General features: G+C 30.5%; 3 protein-coding genes across 6 annotated transcripts in view; all 3 read right to left on the reverse strand.

Annotated features, from left to right (window-relative positions):
• The window catches only part of LOC111713821 (DNA polymerase eta), a 10,493-nt gene extending 1,948 nt beyond the window's left edge, over positions 1–8,545 (reverse strand). For 2 of the 3 annotated variants that reach the window (XM_023488771.1, XM_023488770.1), the window contains exons 1-18: positions 8,462–8,545; positions 8,074–8,133; positions 7,533–7,613; positions 6,584–6,685; positions 6,073–6,155; positions 5,408–5,486; positions 5,057–5,123; positions 4,626–4,720; positions 4,218–4,307; positions 4,029–4,117; positions 3,636–3,694; positions 3,179–3,270; positions 2,900–3,002; positions 2,563–2,638; positions 2,151–2,243; positions 1,894–1,975; positions 643–1,321; positions 344–461 (exon numbers count right to left, since the gene is read on the reverse strand). In XM_023488771.1, coding sequence (XP_023344539.1) covers positions 344–461; positions 643–1,321; positions 1,894–1,975; positions 2,151–2,243; positions 2,563–2,638; positions 2,900–3,002; positions 3,179–3,270; positions 3,636–3,694; positions 4,029–4,117; positions 4,218–4,307; positions 4,626–4,720; positions 5,057–5,123; positions 5,408–5,486; positions 6,073–6,155; positions 6,584–6,685; positions 7,533–7,613; positions 8,074–8,133; positions 8,462–8,512 — 2,099 coding nt within the window. In that variant the 5' untranslated portion in view covers positions 8,513–8,545. Of the gene's footprint in view, positions 1–343; positions 464–642; positions 1,322–1,893; positions 1,976–2,150; positions 2,244–2,562; positions 2,639–2,899; positions 3,003–3,178; positions 3,271–3,635; positions 3,695–4,028; positions 4,118–4,217; positions 4,308–4,625; positions 4,721–5,056; positions 5,124–5,407; positions 5,487–6,072; positions 6,156–6,583; positions 6,686–7,532; positions 7,614–8,073; positions 8,134–8,461 lie in introns of those variants that run through there. The other variant, XM_023488772.1, reaches the window with a different exon arrangement.
• Positions 8,523–12,481, reverse strand: LOC111713824 (uncharacterized). Its single transcript, XM_023488774.1, has 7 exons — positions 12,394–12,481; positions 12,107–12,156; positions 11,572–11,663; positions 11,115–11,167; positions 10,898–10,943; positions 9,610–10,220; positions 8,523–8,789 (listed from the first exon to the last, which is right to left on the reverse strand). Exons 1-7 carry the CDS (start codon positions 12,461–12,463, stop codon positions 8,596–8,598), a joined length of 1,116 nt encoding a protein of 371 aa, XP_023344542.1. The 5' UTR covers positions 12,464–12,481; the 3' UTR covers positions 8,523–8,595.
• Positions 12,463–17,812, reverse strand: LOC111713825 (uncharacterized). 2 transcript variants are annotated; one of them, XM_023488775.1, is made up of 11 exons: positions 17,722–17,812; positions 16,653–16,708; positions 16,108–16,189; positions 15,606–15,674; positions 14,677–14,754; positions 14,542–14,587; positions 14,234–14,321; positions 13,963–14,031; positions 13,465–13,652; positions 13,157–13,261; positions 12,463–12,631 (listed from the first exon to the last, which is right to left on the reverse strand). In XM_023488775.1, exons 1-11 carry the CDS (start codon positions 17,805–17,807, stop codon positions 12,503–12,505), a joined length of 996 nt encoding a protein of 331 aa, XP_023344543.1. In that variant the 5' UTR covers positions 17,808–17,812; the 3' UTR covers positions 12,463–12,502. The 2 variants fall into 2 exon arrangements, with proteins under 2 accessions (XP_023344543.1, XP_023344544.1); XM_023488776.1 differs by lacking the exon at positions 14,542–14,587 and having other exon boundaries at positions 14,234–14,334.
• Positions 17,813–17,915: the final 103 nt, after the last annotated feature.

Here is a 17,915-nt window from a genome sequence, read left to right on the forward strand (position 1 = left end):
TGGGAAACACCTACAAAAAATCCGCAAACTTTTTTTGTTTTTGTTTTATACTGTACAAAGAGAAGATGCTCACAGATACAGCCACAATTGAAAGTTGAAATAGAAGATGGGCGCGAAGCGCTCTAAAACCCTAGTTTGAATAAATATGAATGAATACTAGCCTAAAAATCGATGATAGAAACGTTGGATGAAATATAGTAAATCCTTTTAATTTACATAAAAATAATTTTTTTTTCTTCTTAAGGTTTTAAAATCTAATACACGCTTCAGATTTAATATTCGGAATAGCATTGTGGGGATTGGTTGGACTTGTTATTTTTCTCATGATAAGTCTTGATTGTACCTTAAATTGAATGGTAATATTTGTATAATATCTGGGTCTAAGTTCTCCAGGCTTGGAATTAGCTCTGCCAAGTCTATTCCTGGATCTCTAAGTACTCTTCCAGGCGCTACTCCAGGTACTGCAGATACCACAGTTCTCATTTCTGGTTAAAAAATGGATAAAAGGACACTTTTGATTTTCAGAAAGTGATTGATACTATTTCAGTATTGCTAGCTGTTAATCGTAAAAAATGTTAAATTGGATAAAAATAGATTTTAACCATAAAAAAATAAATTTTTATATCTTATGAAAATATGTTCCTTTTTTTGAATTTCTTTCATCCGGCATTTCTTCGCTAATCGACTTTTCAGGTTCCCCTCTCTCCAACCTTTCTTCCTCTTCTTTCAGCCTTCTTGCTAGTTCTTCTCTTTCCTCTTGTTCTTTCATTTGTTGCATTTTCCATTTAAAAAATGATTTCCCCGGTTCAGGACCATACGCAGGTGCAGGAGTAGCATTTACAATACTATCTTTAGCTATAGGAATAGTCTCTGTAACTATTAGAGTAGTATCATTAACTATTGGAGTAGTCTTATTCATAGTAGCATCACATGCGGTCAATTTATTTTCCATTTTTATATACTGATTTCTGGCCAGTTCTTCCTTTTCCTTCTGTTCCTTCATTTGCTGCATTTTCCACCTGAAAAATGATTTGCCTGGTTCAGGACCGTTGGCAGAACTAAGAGATTTAGAAGCTTCTGGGGTTTTAGAGGTCAAAGGGGTTAAACTAGCAGCTGGATGTTTATGATTTGATATCTGAAAATTGGATTCAGATTTTTCAGATTTATCGCATGGAAAAGAATCATTGTCTTCAAGATCAGAGACAGAGACTTCAATTGGAAAGTCTGATCCATGAATGGAATCATGACCAAGCTCATCCTGAGTTTCCTCAGTAGGATCACAGAAGTCTGAAGACTCGTCAAGGAATGATTCAAATATATCCTGAAGATCAGAACGGTTTTAAGATTTTTACTTCTCAAATTTTTAAAATTTAAAATGATGTTCGGGTTTATCATTCTTTTTGAATAAAGGGGCGTATTTGTCGCCATGACACTAACTAATTTCTGTGTTAAATCATAATGAAGCCGGATTTTAATTATAGAATTAAGCTCCATTGGTTGCATAAGTTTAATGAACTTTAAGATTTTCTATGAAAAATCTAATTTTCACTAAATAACAGTAAGTCATAGTTCTATGAAGGGTGACTGTTTTATTTATTTATTTATGTAATTTTATGTAACTTTTCACATGTAACTTTGTCTCAGTTATTTTTTTCAACCAAAAATTGACCATTTTTAAATGCGATTCTCTTTAAGAGTGCGTATTTTTGCAGCAGACATAATGAAGGAAATTGATAGAATTCATCATGTTTTAATGTTTTTAACAGTCCTCTTAGTTAGTACTAAGCTAGTATTGAGCTATGACCTCTCTTTTGAATTATGATAATTTAAAACAACCGTCCCTGTGTGTAAAATTCAGATGAATAATAAAAAATCAAAACAACCGACCCCTGCCTTAGATTGATCCAACTCTGGTTGCTTTTTGAAGAAACTAGTGATTGCTCTTGTACCAATAGCTCGCATATCCTCAAACTTACTGCGACAATAAATTATTAAAATGATAGTAACGATAATTTGGAATTCTTTTAAAAACTTATCAATTATTCGAGAAAGCTAAAACAATGCTCAATTGAAGAAGAAATGGCCGAAATTAAAATAAAACGCGTGACTTGCAAAGTGATTGAAAACAAAATGGCGGACATATTTTGTACCTGGCGGATATGCTGATATTATGAAGTTTAGGAGTCCAGGCACTTCCGTTTATGTCAGCTGTGTTCAGCTTACTTAACAAGGCTAGTCCAGTCCTGGAAGTAGTTATTATTATTGCAAAAATAAGATTTGATAAAAAGAAAAAGGAATAAACGTTTCATTGATTAAACGCTGTATAAAATTATAATATTAAGCACACAAGAATTGGTCTGACATCTAGGGATATTTAAAGTGTCCGAAAAGTTTTAGAATGTCAAAATAACTTTTCAATTTAATATTTTGTACATACAAATTTTGTTTAAGGGGGCTTGTTAGTCTGTTTTATTGGTCCAGGACAGCTGTAAAGTCGTCTTCGATTTTTCAATTAACATTTCTGCTCGGTACACAATCATTTAATTATTAAAAAAAAATCACCTGTAAAGACTCTCTAAATTATAAGAGCTGATTTGGCCAGCCCTAGAAATGTATCCCTGGTTCTCCAAATTACATCCTGAAAGATTTGGAATTAATAAAAACCGCCAATCTTTTCAATAAAATCCAAAAAGCAAAACAAATACTCTTAAAAAATGTTAATATCAAGAAAAAGTTATTTCATTAAACAATGTTTAAATCTATTAACTTTCTTACGAGCACTTATGATTAAGTTTTTAGGCATGTGGACTCAAAAATAGGAATTCAACTAACGTATTTGAAAGACTTACCCAAAAAAAAATTGATGAATATTCTTTTCCCCGTCAATGTGTTTTTATACCTACGGTTAGTCCTTTAGCAATCCTACAATGTTCTTCCTTGTCCACCTCTAATCTCTCAGCCAGCTCTTCAACCAAATTCCGGAGTCGTAGCTGGACCTTTTCCTACAGCATCATAGTCAAGATCAAAATCATGGTCAAGATCAAGAGATTAAAGTCAAAGTCAAGGTTAAGATCAATATACGGATCAAGATCAAGAGATTAAAGTCAAAGTCAAGGTAAAGATCAATATACGGATCAAGATCAAGATCAAGATCAAGATCAAGTTTTAGTTATTTCACCTTGGTGTCCAAGACATCAGGACCTCGGAAGTTTTTACTACATCCGATAGATTTGGGAAGTTCACGTTCTTTCACAGGTTCATTATCAAACCCTTAAATAATCAAAGTTTCTTTTTCAATGACCCTTCATCTAAAAATGTTCATACCCCATTCACAACCACATTTACCATTTAAACCTTTATCTGATCAATAATGTAGAATATATCATCGTTTTCTACTTTGAGAAGTGTTTAATTCTGACAATTTCATCCAACAATAACATCCATCTAAGTCACGTTTATAGAGAAACATCAATTAAAAAATAACGATTTTTAATGAGAAAAGCATAGGTATCTCATTCATTCTTGAATCTTAATCAGACACAGTTCATATGGGACCGTTGTGAGTCGAAATTAGGTCTACACTCACTACAGTCCCTATAAGCAATAGACATATCCATAGACTTTATTTATTTTACCTCTACCGAGCAGATGAAGCCAGGAAGCAGTTTTTTCATCGAACTTAGCCAACAGGTCTCTAAAAAAAAGAGACTTAGGTCAAGTGTTTTTTTTTTTAATTTTTTAAAGCAATTTAAACATTTGAAAATGTGAACAACAAAAAGGAATACAATGAACAACTTAAAAGTAAGGGTTGGTTCCTATTAACAATCTTAGCTTTTATCTGTTCCTCGGAAAGTCGGGCCAATTTTAATCATTCCAAATTCTTTTACAATTTTGATGGTCCATAAATCTTTCCTGTCATGTGAGTTACCATAAAGCATTTGGGCCCAATCGGCCCAGCCGCTTTGACGTTTTTTGAACACAAAGAAACAGACAACCAACAGACAAGCAAAGATTATTATTATGATTACCTGTGTGAAAGCTGGGCAAGCTGACCCATAGTTTGAATCTGAAAACCATCGGTCACCATATACCCCAGTTTTCCACCCAGTCCACGTACCTACAGGCAACCAGATTTTATGTCAAATTGACTATTGGCGTTAATTTTTTTTTTACTTTTATCTGAAAGTGTAACATTTTTAATACTTGTAACATTATACCTTGGTGATGTTAAGTGTTGAGTAGAGGAGAGGAACAGAAGAGTGCGGGAGAACAGTCTGTTTGTTGGGTTTATTCAGCCCACAGCACAGCTAATCAATCAATCAATCAATCAATCAATCAATCACTAAATCACTCAATTAATTAATCAATCAATCAAAAAAAAGGAACAGTGAGTGCGGGATAACAGTCTGTTTGTTGGGTTTATTCAGTTTCCAGCACAGCTAATCAATCAATCATGAATCAACCAACTAACCGACCAATCAACCAACCAATCAATCCAAAAATACATGAATCCATTTACCAATCAATTAATGGTTCAACAAATCAATTAAATGAACCAATTACAGAATAAACCAATAATTTCAATAAAAAACATAAAAAATAAACATCAGATGAATCAAATTTACCTTTGCCAGAGTTTTACAGTGCGCAATCCCGGCTGAACATCTGAATTTAGTTTTAGCAAACACTTCAGCTCTCATCTCTTCTATTAGACTAGCACCTTAATCAATCAATCATTAGATCAATCAAAAATAAATTTTATTACTAGAGCACTTCAATCAAGCAATCAATTATTAGATCAATCAAAAATAAATTTTATTACTAGAGCACCTCAATCAATCAATCAATCATTAGATCAATCAAAAATAAATTTTATTACATCAATAATTTATCTCTATTTTCAACTAGAACTTTATCTAAAAGTCTCCCATAGTTTTTTCCAATATTTTTTGTGGAAACATCGGATCAAGTAAAAAAAAGTTATTTTATAATTAAATTTTTTTTTCACCACTACCCCACTTAAAAATCAGCGTAAACTCCCTTTAATTTGATTTACCGATTGCTAGTTTTAGATCAGCCTCGTTGCTCTGAGATTCAGCCTCTTGGATCCAGTCAGAAATAGACTAAAAAACATAAGTATGTTAAAGGGACTGTAAGCGCGATTTCAAGTGACCCTACATGCAAAGATGACAATGCCCGATTCACAACAGAACCATTAAAACCTTTATCTGATCAATAATGTGGAAGATTTTTCCATTTTTCCGGGTTTAAACGTGTTAAATTATGATAATATTTTTAGTGCTTTGAACAGACTGGGGGGAACAGGCGCTGCGGCTACACATTAAACTATGCCCAGATGTTACATAGCAAAATTTATATGAGGGAGGGGGTCCTGCCAAGGGTCTACCTGCTCCCTGTCCTCCGTGGATCCTCCGATATGAGTATTCTGAAGATCTTCCGGTTTAACATTCTCTCCTCTTCTGAACCTATACATTTCAGGGTTTAAATCAATCAATCAATCAGCCAATAAATCAATAAATCAATCAATTTTAGTGATGAAATATTAATTATCAAAAATCATTAACGTATTTTCGTTAAACTTTGGTAATTTTCAATGTTATGGTTAAAAAATTCTCAAATTTTTAATCATAAATTTGTTAAAAAAATATGGGTTTATGTAAAAATTGCAAATTTTAGTTTTATAAGACAAGACTAATTTGAGCATTAGAGTAATAGATTAATAGTCGCCCCCCCCCACAACCCCTTCCCCCCATTTTCTGTCTGAGCTTGCTGGAACCCCATCCCTTTGGTTTCTGAGCATACTGCTTCGCAACGGCTATGTGTCCAGTTTAATTAATATTCTGCCGTAGAAGTCACTGATTCTGAGGAAAACTGAGAGAAACCAGCATTCTGCGTGCTTTCTTTTACAGATAAATGTCTTTTTTTTGACAGAAATGTTTTTAAAATCTACATCTACCTGGTTCGGCGTGTACTCAAGTACACATATACTCTATCTATTTACTCTAATATTTGATCCTTATGAACCCCCTTTAAGAGTTAATTTGTCTGCACCTGGATTCCACTATGCTTGTTAGATCTACGTATGCCTCATCTATACTGGCTCTCTCCACAATACAGCCGAATGATACTAAAACCTGGAACCACATTTTATAAATAGCGAGAACCAGTTCAACTACATTTTGAACTGTTTAACTTAGTCTATGAAGTTCAACTACTTCACTGTTTTCATTAAAACACGGAACAAAACACATTTATTACTACCTAAACCTCCTAAACCAACCAAGTTGACCCCCTGAACCAACCAAGTTGACCCCCTGAACCAACCAAGTTGACATCATAAACCAACCTAGCTGATCTCTCAACCAGCTAGTTTATCTCCTTATCCAACCTAGTTGACCTCCTAAACAAATCTAGGTGACCTCCTAATCCAACCAAATTGACATACTAAACCAACTTAAATGACCTTCTAAACATATCTGAATGATATCCTAAACAAATCTAGTTGACCTACAAAACTAACTTAATGACCTACCTTGACACCTTTTATGCATTTTAAACGAACCTGAATGACCTCCCTGCCCGCGTTCCTATATTTAGTGAGGTCAGCCTTCTCCCTAACCTCAGGTACTCGGACTAGCTCTATATCAGGGCACTTCTCTCTAGCCTAGGATAGATAGATAGATGGATAGATGGATAGATAGATAGATAGATAGATGGATTGATGATCTAATGAATCAATGAATAAAAAATAATTAATGAATGAACTAATAAATGATTAAATAAATAGATAAATGAATCTAATAAAAAGTTAATGATCTAATAAAAGAATAAATAAATAAATGAAGGATCTAATGAATAAATGAATATCAATGGATACAATTAATGAATAAACGAACAAATGAATGATATAATGAATAAATGAATAATATGAGTGAAAAAATTAATAAATAAATGATCTTACGAATGAATAAATGTATGAATGAACAAATGAAATAATGAATGAATAAATAAATGATGTAATGAATGAATAAATACAAATGAATAATCTAAAGGATGAATAAATGAATGAAGAAATGATTTAATGGATAAATATAATAAATGAATAAATTAAGGTTCTAATATATGAACAAATAAATAAATAAAAAAACTTATGAATGATCTCATAATTAAATGATATAATAAGAGTATGAATAAATAAATGAATAAATGAATGATCTCATTATGAATTTATGAATATTTGAATGATCTAATGAAAGAATAAATAAATAAATGAAGGATCTAATGAATAAATGAACAAATAATTTAATATGAATAAAAGAAGAATTAATGAATGATAATTTAATGAATGAATAAACGAATAAATGAATAAATAAAAAATCTAATGAAAAAATAAATTAATAAATAAACGATTAAATGAGTAAATAAATAATCTAATGAATAAATTAACTAATAAATAAACAATTAAATAAATAAATAAATGATTTAATGAATGAATAAATGAATAAACAAACCTCATCTCCTCTCATTTGCCTGGTAACTCCTTTAGCTCTAGCTTCATAGTTTACAGCGATAATACCGCCCCCTTTCCAGGACTAAAATTCAGCCAGTTATTAATCAATCATCAAACATTAATTCAAAATGTTTCAAAACAATTATTCATCTTCTGATCATCTATTATATCATTTACTATGTTAAGTTGAACACCTCGATGTATTTATTTTTAAATATTGTTTTAAATACATAGTTGATTTATTTATTCAAATAATTCATTATTAAATAGATTATTTAATTGATTATATATTTGATTGATTATCTATCTGAACAATTTTTTATTCAATTCATAAATAATTTGATTAATTATTTATCTAAATGATTTTTATCCAATTTATAAATAATTTGGTTATTTATTATCTAATTGATTATTTAACTTGATTAATTCTTGGCTAGATTATCTAACTCTCCTTAATGTTAAATTATTTAATTATTAATGTAATAAATTAATGTAATTAGCAATAATTAAATAAATAAATTATTGATATCATTAATATTAACCTTGTACTGTACTACTGCTGCTGGTTTACCCTGTAATTCGGGATTCTCTCTACTCTCAACCTAATCAATATCAATCAATCAACTAATTGATCAATTAATTTATCAATCCATCAATCAATGAATTAATAAATCAATAACCCAATTAATCAATCAATCAACAAATCAATCAAATATTTAACCGATTAATCATCCAACCAACAAATAAGGGGATGAATAAATAAATTAATGAATGTATGAATGATATGAATCAATGAATCAAACCACCAATAAATAAATCAATTAAAAAAACATAATTCGATCATTAAATCAATCATCAGTTAGCAAATATTTACCTTCCACTGATTATATTAAATTACTTGTACATAACGTACAACGGTGTACATTTTACCTGTACATAAAAACAGTCCATGTCTATTAATGCAATCACTTTGTCCCCCATTTTTGCCAAATTCTGAAATAAAATTAATATCGAAGTTTTTAAAAAACAGCCTCATTACCATCATTTGTTATATATTTAGAATATCACGAAGAATTTTGCATTTGAACAATTTCTCTAGTTTTAAGTCTGATTATGTTAAGAATAGATTTGTAGGTTTCTGGTTTTAAAAACTCGCTGCTCTCGTTATATTCTTTGGAGATTTTATCAGCGTCTTGGATATCTATGGCTTCATCACCGTCTTGGTAATCCTCCATGCCTTTTTCAAAATCTTCTGAATCTGAAATTTATATTTTAAATAACATCATCAGTAAATATCAATTACTAGCTAAAGGCCCGGAGTTGCCCTGGAATTTTTTATTTTTTTTTATTTCAGCCCATTCGGTCCAGCCGTTTGGCCCGACTATAGGCATTAGGCAACATATATATAAATATCTTGTTTTATTATATAGATTTGGAGTCGATTATTAGAAGCTACAAATTAACAGAAGCACTGATGAATGATAGTTTTTAAGTTCCTTTTACACTTACTAAAAATCCTGAATACTAATATTTTTTTTTGGTTTTGAGTTACTGTAAGACATAAGACATATTTAGGCTGGCTCTTTGAAATGTGTTACAAAATAGGTATTGAATCTACTGTTTACATAGGTATATATAAATAGGTATTGAATCTACTGTAGACATAGGTATATATAAATAGGTATTGAATCTACTAGGTATATATAAATAGGTATTGAATCTACTGTTTACATAGGTATATATAAATAGGTATTGAATCTACTGTAGACATAGGTATATATAAATAGGTATTGAATCTACTGTAGACATCATTTCAAGCGACTCGCCATTTATAACATGGCATGCCCTGTTCACAACGGTGCCATTAAAAGCGTCTTCAGATCAAGAATAGATATCAATCATTTGCTTTTTAAAAAATCGATTACATAATGGAGGAATTGGTTGGAATTAGCACTTTTAATGATAGGTAAAGGTTTAAATAGATCGGAAATTCCCTTCTTATGGTCAATAGATTTCACAACAACAGTCCCAATAATGTAATTGTAAGATTCTAAATATCAGAATGAAAATGTTCCTACTTGTCAAATAAATTCCATGCCGCATGTTGAGTTTCCGTGGAGCATCGTCCATATTTGACATTTCTTTTTCCTTTCCTCTTTTATTTTCATCCTCTTCTGACGCGACTATTTCGATAACAGCACCAGTGATACTTTTCTTCTTCGAAGAGCCATTCAAAGGTTTATCAGTAAGATTTGCTTTTTCATTATTACTTTCCTTCTTCACCTTTCTGGCCGGGGTGTTTCTATTAGCATTCACTGATTTATTTTTGTCGTCTTCTGAATCTGAAGACGCGATTATTTCCGGAACATCATCACTGACACTTTTGTCCCTCGAAGAATTCTGTTTAGTTTCACCAGTAAGAGCCATCTTTTCATTCCCTCTTTCTTTTTTCATTTTTCTGGCCAGAATCTTTTTATTGATCATTCTCTTAGATGAAGCCTTCGCTGTTTCAACCTCATCCTCTTCTGAGTCGATTATTTTAATAATATCATCAGTGATACCTTTTTCCTTCAAAGAGTCGTCTGAAATTTCATTGGTGGGAATTACTTTTTCATTTTCTCTTTCTTTCTCCACTTTTCTGACAAGAATTTTTTCATCAATCAGTCGCATCTTTGCAGCAATAGCATTGCTAGTAAAGGTATATTGTATATTATTCATAGAAAAATATAGGCTGGTAATGGTTTATATTTTTAGATAATTACCCACTCCATCCCCACACTCCCAGTATTTGCGAAATCGGGGAGTAAAAAAGAAAAATGTAACTGGGAAGTGTCTTCCCTCTTTCAGCACAGAGGGGAAAATATAGACACCTGGAAATGGAGGAAAGATAAAATGAAGAAAGAATCACTAAAGAATTTCCTTTTAGATAATAATAAAAAAGTCAGAGTTGAAAACAGAGAGAAAGAAATCGAAAAAATTATAAAGGTTAGGGAAAACTTGGAAGAAATTAAAGGGAAAAGGAAAGAGAGAGAGAGGTGGGGAAAAAGGCGTACGGGAGGCAGATGAGGAAGAGGCAGATTAAAAATGAAATTGAATGGAGAGGGAAGAGTGAAATCGAAAATAGATGATGAAATGGGGAACAGAAAGGAAATGGAAAAAAAGAAAAAAATGGAAAGAAATGAGAGAAAACGGAAAATATTAAGAAACAGATAGAGAGGAAATTGGAAAATAGGAGAAGATAAAGGAAGACAGTGGAGAAAAGAGAAGGATAGAAATGAAAGTGTCAGAAAAGAATGTGAGAAAACAAAAAGACATTTTTCGAAAAAAAATCAGAAAAAGAAAGATTGTACATTATACAAAACATCCCTTTCAGACTCTTTCACTCGTTTACGAACTATCCTAGGCATTTTCTCTGAAAAGTACACAACCAGTGAGAATCTGAGGAAATACTAAATTTTTTCTATGTTTGTCAAAAAACTATGAATCTTTGATGGCTCCCTGCTGAATCCAAATTTTATGATCATACTCTCTAAATAAGTCAAATTCTCAATATTTAATAAATAATAAAGAACTGTAAACGTACCTTCAAGTGACGCACTATTATATAAAGGTATGTCATATTCACAACGGTACCCCCTAAAGCTTTGTCTAATCAAATATAAATTAGAAATCAGTTTTTATAATTTAAAAAACTGATTATTTTTAATTGTGGTTCTCTATAAATGTGACTTGCGTATTTCGACTGCAGGACAACAATGTAGAAATCCTTAAAATTACAGAAACGATAGGGTTTAATTTTCAGAATTTAACACCTTTAAACCAACAAAACCGAGAATATTTTTTACATTATTGATCAGATAAAGGTTTCAAGGGTACTTTTGTAAATCGGGTATGCCCCTCACTTAAAATTATAACGATAGACCTTTTACAGAATTTTTTTTTCTCTCAAAAAACTCATGTTGTCATTTCCATGATTATGTTATCTTTTTTAATTAAAAGTAAAGTGATTTTTTTTTAATTCACAAAAATTTGACATTTTCCTGATTTTGTTATCTTTGTCCATGATTTCTCCCATCTTGTAATACATCTCAAGTACAGGAGGACACCAGGAGTTCATGCTTAATCGAACTCTCTAAAAAAAAAATCAAATTAAACATTGTCTCTTTTGATAAAATCAAAGTCGAAAAAATGTTCATATTTCAGGTAACCCTCTATTCAAAGTGACCAGAATCACAAACGTACAATTTAATGGAAACCATAAATAGAGAAGATAGATGGTCACTCACTTGATCATCAGACACATGTGTTACAAAATAAAAGCTTAAAAACCATATATAATAGTTACAAACAAAGAAACAAATTCTGACAATTTCCTTTTTTGTCTCTCTGCTGCATATTTCCGAAAGTATTTTTTGTAGAGAAACCATGGTTGAAAATAATCAGTTTTCAGATACTGAAAACAACAGGGAAAACTCCTACATTTCTGCTCAGGATTTTTAACTTCGTGAATCTGACGTGCCAAGCTGTACATTGAGGGTAACTTATTAGTCCCATTAAGTATAAGGAGAAAGATACCTGATCATTATTTAACTGGTGCCAAACTAAATAGGACCCAGCAAAAGCTCCTAAAAATAAAATGTTTGCTTCTAATACACAGTAATAATTACCATAAATAAAAAATTTTCTTTTCTTTGATCAAATCAAGAACAACTCGCAAAATAAAAATTTATTCAAAACCAGAAATTTTTTCTGGAAAAGAAAAATCAGTAAAAATGCTCAGTAAATTTTTACTTTGAGCAATGGGCATAAAAAATAGATTTATGGGATTAAGAATTTTTTTTTCTGATAAAAAGAAAATTTACCTATCTCTAACGCTATAAATGCTCGACCATATCTAAAAAAATAACTTTTCGGTTTTGGCCGATTCTCCATTTTTCTGAAAAATATAAGAAATTGTAAATTTTATTGTCCTCAATATGTTGGCATTTTATAGGGGGCATTTTCTATATCATCTTCCTTATGCTCTTTTTCTTCTTCTTCAGTTACTGGCTCTTCATCTTCTGTCTTTGAACTTATCACAATGTCGTCTTCATTCTCTTCCTGAACAAGTTCAAAATCAAACATCGAACAGTCATGTAGCTTGAAATTGCTTGATTTTGTTACATATTGAGTAATGAGTATGTAACCTAACCTAACCTATTTTAAAATATTTTTGAAAAACCCGTAGGTCAGTTTCATCTAGGTCGGATATGTGAGGTATATCCTCTACAAAATGAAAGTTGCATGAAATAAATCTTTATTTCAGCTTTACATTGAACTCCAGTCTCCATCCACTACATCATCCAAAAAGAAGTTAAAAATAAACATTCATCCATCAATCAATATTAAATTAGTCGTCGATTTTGAATTTCCAATTTTGTAAATTGCATTATGTTAAATTATTTTAAAACGAGTGTCCCCAGTTACAAAATTTTAATATATTATTCACATATCTTTCAATGCCAATAGAAAAGTGAAAAACTATGCCTTAAATTTCCTTAAAATATTAATGTTACATTAATTAAAATTTTAAATATGTTCACTTCTAAAGATCATAATAATAAAAATTTCCATATTACTCTTCACCTTAATACTAATTTTCACTTGTTCATCACTGTTGAAAAGAAAACTGAATTTTCCACGTTTCTCTTTATCATCAGTGTCTTCTTCTTTTTCTTCATATTGTGAAATCTAGAAAAACATGAGCTATATGATTTCATGTGTTTGTGGGAAGAATAATTTTTCCATCACATTGAGCCTTGAATTCACAAAATAAAGTGATTTTTGCCGGAAAGCTTAAAATCTGCGAAACTTTCATACATTACGTAGCAAGGAAAATATTTATCCCTATAAACTAATTTTGTTATATCAAAAGGGTCAGAGTGTTCTTTTACCTGGATTTCGGTTGAACTTTCAGTAATGGCCGGCGTTGGTTTCAATTCCTGCGCAGATGCCACAAATGACTCTTTATCAAGTACACGTGGATTTTCTTGTGGTTCTTTAGCATCTCCTTCAGCATTCTCAATGTGGTACTTCTCAGCTAATCGCAAGCTTATCTCTATGCTTTTGGTTCGTCTTAGTTCTGAACAAAAAAATGGTCAGAATTATTCAATTTCTTATCAATTTTTAAATCTTTTGATGGAGATATTAGTCCGTCACATCTTTATCGCAATTTTAAGAGTTTAAAACGAAGTATAGGGTAAAAAATTTAAATAATAAGTACATTACTTATAAAAAGTATAGTACACTTTTGCAGGAAAATATAGAAATATTGCACCACAAATACCTTAATAAGTTGATTTTCAAGTTACTGCTTTATATCAACATCAAACATGCATTACATTGCATAAATGTGGACTTTCTACTCAACAGTTCTATGGGCCTCACTCTACCTTTTTCTACAGTGGACTGTGCAGTGTGTAGATACTGTGAGGCGTGGGTGGACGCTTGTTCCGCACCAGCTGCAAATATTACAATTAAAATCTTGTTAAATGGTCTGTAATCATAATTTTAAGTTCAACCCTCCAATTATACAGTGTCATGTCCGATTTACAACAGAACTCATAAAAAATAGGGGAAAATAAATCAATTTTAGGGTAATATTCAAAATTATAAAAATCTTGCAAGTTGATGTACAAGAAAATATATTTTCTGATGACCAACCTAAAAATGAAGTTTCTATTGAGGATTCCATTAATTTCTTAGAATATTCAAACATCAATATTAGAGCCTGCAGCTCATCTCTCTCACTCTGCAATTTATATCTTAATTAAATAAAAAAAATAAAAAATCCAAGAATATCGAATGTTTACATTTTTTTATTATTTTAAGAGACTGTCTGTGAACTTTGAAAAGGGTACGTTTATAAAATGATTATCAAAGGTTAGTAAAAGTTTCATCTAACTGTGTGAAAAATAAAAAAAACATTCTTTTTGAAATCAAAATTCGCAATTATTAATGATATACAATTCCTTAATGGAGAGCTTTAATTCCACTAGCTTGCTATACAATTCAGCACTAAAAAAATAGGTAAAAGAATTTGAATAAAAAAATTATTTGAAGAAAAAAAATTTTTTTCTTTCTTCTTTTTAAAATTTGTTTTTCACCTAGTAAAAGCTAAGGGTAACTTGTCAGCCGTAAGATCGTAAATTGCTGCCAGCTCTTCCATATGTTTACAGTAGGATCTGAAATCAACACAAATTGACAGCAAAGGTGGAAACAGGGGCCAAGCATGGTTTTCATGCTCTAACGGATGCTAAGCCTCCCTAGAAAAAATTTAACATAAACAAAAAATCCTAAGCTCTGACATAAACAAAGGATCCTAAGCTCTGACATAAACAAAAAATCCTAAGCTCTGACATAAACAAAGGATCCTAAGCTCTGACACAAACAAAGAATTCTAAGCTCTGACATAAACAAATATTTCTAAGCTCTGACATAAACAAAGATTTCTAAGCTCTGACATAGACACAGATTTCTAAGCTCTGACATAAACAAATATTTTTAAGCTCTGACATAAACAAAGATTTCTCAGATTTGACATAGACAAAGGATCCTAAGCTCTGACATAAACAAAGGATTCTAAGCTCTGACATGAACAAAGATTTCTAAGCTCTAACATAAACAAAGATTTCTAAGCCCTGACATAAACAAAGATTTCTAAGCTCCGACATAAACAAAGATTTCATTGCTCTGACATAAACAAAGAATTCTAAGCTCTGACATAAACAAAGAATCCTAAGCTCTGACAAAAACAAAGATTTCTAAGCTCTGATATAAACAAAGATTTCTAAGCTCTGACATAATCAAAGGATTCTAAGCTCTGACAAAATCAAAGATTTCTAAGCTCTGACATAAACAAAGGATCCTAAGCTCTGACATAAACAAAGAATCCAAGCTCTGAAATAAACAAAGAATTCTAAGCTCTGACATAAACAAAGGATTCTATAAGTTCCGACAGTATTCACACTTCACAACGAAGATATTCTTGCTTTTTTTCTAAAAATTGATCATTTTCAAATATGGTTTCACCAACCTGTTAAGATCAAAAAGAGCTTCCATGGTTCTATTGAGAAGAGCTGACGAGGAGTCTATGGATAACAAACTGAAATATAAAGTAATTGATTGATTTGAGAATATTAAAACATTTTAAATCATAGTTTAAAGAATGAAAATATAATATTAATTAATTAAAAACTATATAGTTGTACAAGATACATGATTAGATTAATAAAAACAAATGATATATGATTGATTGATTTAATTAATGAAATATAGTTAAACTGATTTTTTTCATAAACTATATGATTGATTGATTTAATCCCTAAATTACAAAATCTTTTTATTGAGTTCATAAAATACAAGATTAACTGATTTCATAAGATATATTCTTGATTAATTGAATTCATAATATATATTATCAAATATTGAGTCCAGTAGCACAAGATTGAATGACTGAATTCTGCATACTTAACTGACTAGAAAAAAAGTGTGATTGATTAATTAAAAACTGAATGATTGATTGCTCGTTTACTAACCTGGCTTGTTTTAGTAAAAAAGCGTGAGTAAGAGAAGGAGAAGGTATATTCGGCGGATTGGCCGGTAACGGGGGTAATTCGTCTGTAACAATATTTGTAAATATTTGAAAGAAAACAAATATAGTTAGTCAGCTAAAGAAATTATCAGTATTAATCTTACTATTTTCAAAACAAAAAAAAACAAAAAATCCCCCCTTGCATAAAAAGAACCCTCCCCCCCCCCACTTAAAAGGACTGGCATCATAATTTGAAATGACCCTCCATTTGTGTTCAATTCACAACGGTACTGGAATAATTAAAATTAAATGGTATATTCAAGATTTATCATATATGATTGATAATTTCCATTAGAGGTTTCTCTAAACAGAACAATTTCGGAATTCTTCAGCAAAGACAATGGAAGGAAAATTGTCAGAATTAAGCACTTTAGAAAAACGACAATATTTTTCACAATTTAAATAGCAAAATTTTAGAGGTTTAAAGCGTATCGTTGTGAATCGGGCATTAATACGACAATCCCTTTAAAACTGAGCAATAAACGTTACCTTCTTTATAGTTAAATGCTGTATTATGAGATGGTTCATCAGAAGTTTTATCATTCCTGTATATTTGAACTAATAAACAGAATAAAAAAATAGCGGAACAATTAAAAAAAAGCAAAGGACAGATACAATCATACAGTACGTTCACCAATGAGAGCAAGTACAAATTAAAAGGATTTAAATAAAAAAGTATGTTTGCCAAATGTTCCGTGTTCATGAAGTGTTACTTTAGTCAAATAAAAAAAACTTATGTTTAGAAAGAAATTTTAATATTATAGTTTTGGAATAATGTTACAAATTGAGTAAAATGTATTGAATTTGTTTTTCAGTCTGAAATCATATCCGCCTTACAATCTCATTTCAGAAGTAAATTTATTTAAATCTTTTGGAATCTTTCCAATTTTTATTCATTTCTGATCTTGATCTAAATTTATGATTAAATAGGTTCAAATAATATTTTTTTTTATATATGGCAATAACTTGAACAACTTTCTGTTAAAGACTAAATGTAATATCTTGGAACAGTTCCATTTAGTTGAAGAATAAATGTAATATCTTAAATAATTCTCTTTAATTGAAGAATAAATGTAATATCTTGAACAATTCTCTTTAGTTAAAGAATAAATGTAATATCTTAAACAATTCTCTTTAATTGAAGAATAAATGTAATATCTTAAACAATTCTCTTTAATTAACGAATAAATGTAATATCTTGAACATTTCTCTTTGGCTAAAGAATGAATGTAAAACCTACAATCCCTCTAACTAATAAAAAATAAAGGTAAATCCTGCACAATCACAAAAAAACTGCAAAAATTTTCCTTCGGATTGAAGAAAAAATGCCTTATTTTCAACATTCCCTGTTCTTAAGTGAAAAAAAAATAAAAAATATTGAAGAACCCCTAAAACAGAAGAATAAATGCATATTCCTTTGAAAAAAATGGATCCGAGTCATTTCTTTAGGATTTACTGAATTTTTTAACGAAGCAGAATTTTTAAAATCTTGAAGAACCTCTTTAATAAAAGAATAAATGGAAAATAGTGAACAATCCCATTATTGTTTAATAGCTGCCTGGTGAACCAGAGTGTTGAGGATAAACAAACAACGGAACCGGTTTGACCAATATTTCTCCGAACACATTTTAGAAAAAACGTCATTTCTGATTTCTGAAAACATTTTTAAAAATAACAGTTTTAATTTTATTTTAACATTGAAGTAGAAAAATATAAATATAATTTTACATATTTAAATAGCGATGAAGATAT

This window comes from Eurytemora carolleeae, unplaced genomic scaffold, assembly GCF_000591075.1.
Source record: "Eurytemora carolleeae unplaced genomic scaffold, Eaff_2.0 scaffold1176, whole genome shotgun sequence".
NCBI classification, from domain to species: domain Eukaryota; kingdom Metazoa; phylum Arthropoda; class Copepoda; order Calanoida; family Temoridae; genus Eurytemora; species Eurytemora carolleeae.

Bases quoted from the DNA above. Each gene is read 5' to 3' on its own strand.
- LOC111713825 (XM_023488775.1), bottom strand. From the start codon at position 17,807: ATGACGTTTTTTCTAAAATGTGTTCGGAGAAATATTGGTCAAACCGGT. The intron at 13,653-13,962 runs GTAGAGTGAGGC...TTTTTTGTTCAG, and splicing joins ACAGTCCACTGTAGAAAAAG to AACTAAGACGAACCAAAAGC. The intron at 12,632-13,156 runs GTGAAGAGTAAT...GAACTTGTTCAG, and splicing joins AAGTGAAAATTAGTATTAAG to GAAGAGAATGAAGACGACAT.
- LOC111713824 (XM_023488774.1), bottom strand. From the start codon at position 12,463: ATGGAGAATCGGCCAAAACCGAAAAGTTATTTTTTTAGATATGGTCGA. The intron at 11,168-11,571 runs GAAAATGTCAAA...ACAAAGCTTTAG, and splicing joins GACAAAGATAACAAAATCAG to GGGGTACCGTTGTGAATATG. The intron at 10,221-10,897 runs GGATGTTTTGTA...TACCTTTACTAG, and splicing joins CGAGTGAAAGAGTCTGAAAG to CAATGCTATTGCTGCAAAGA.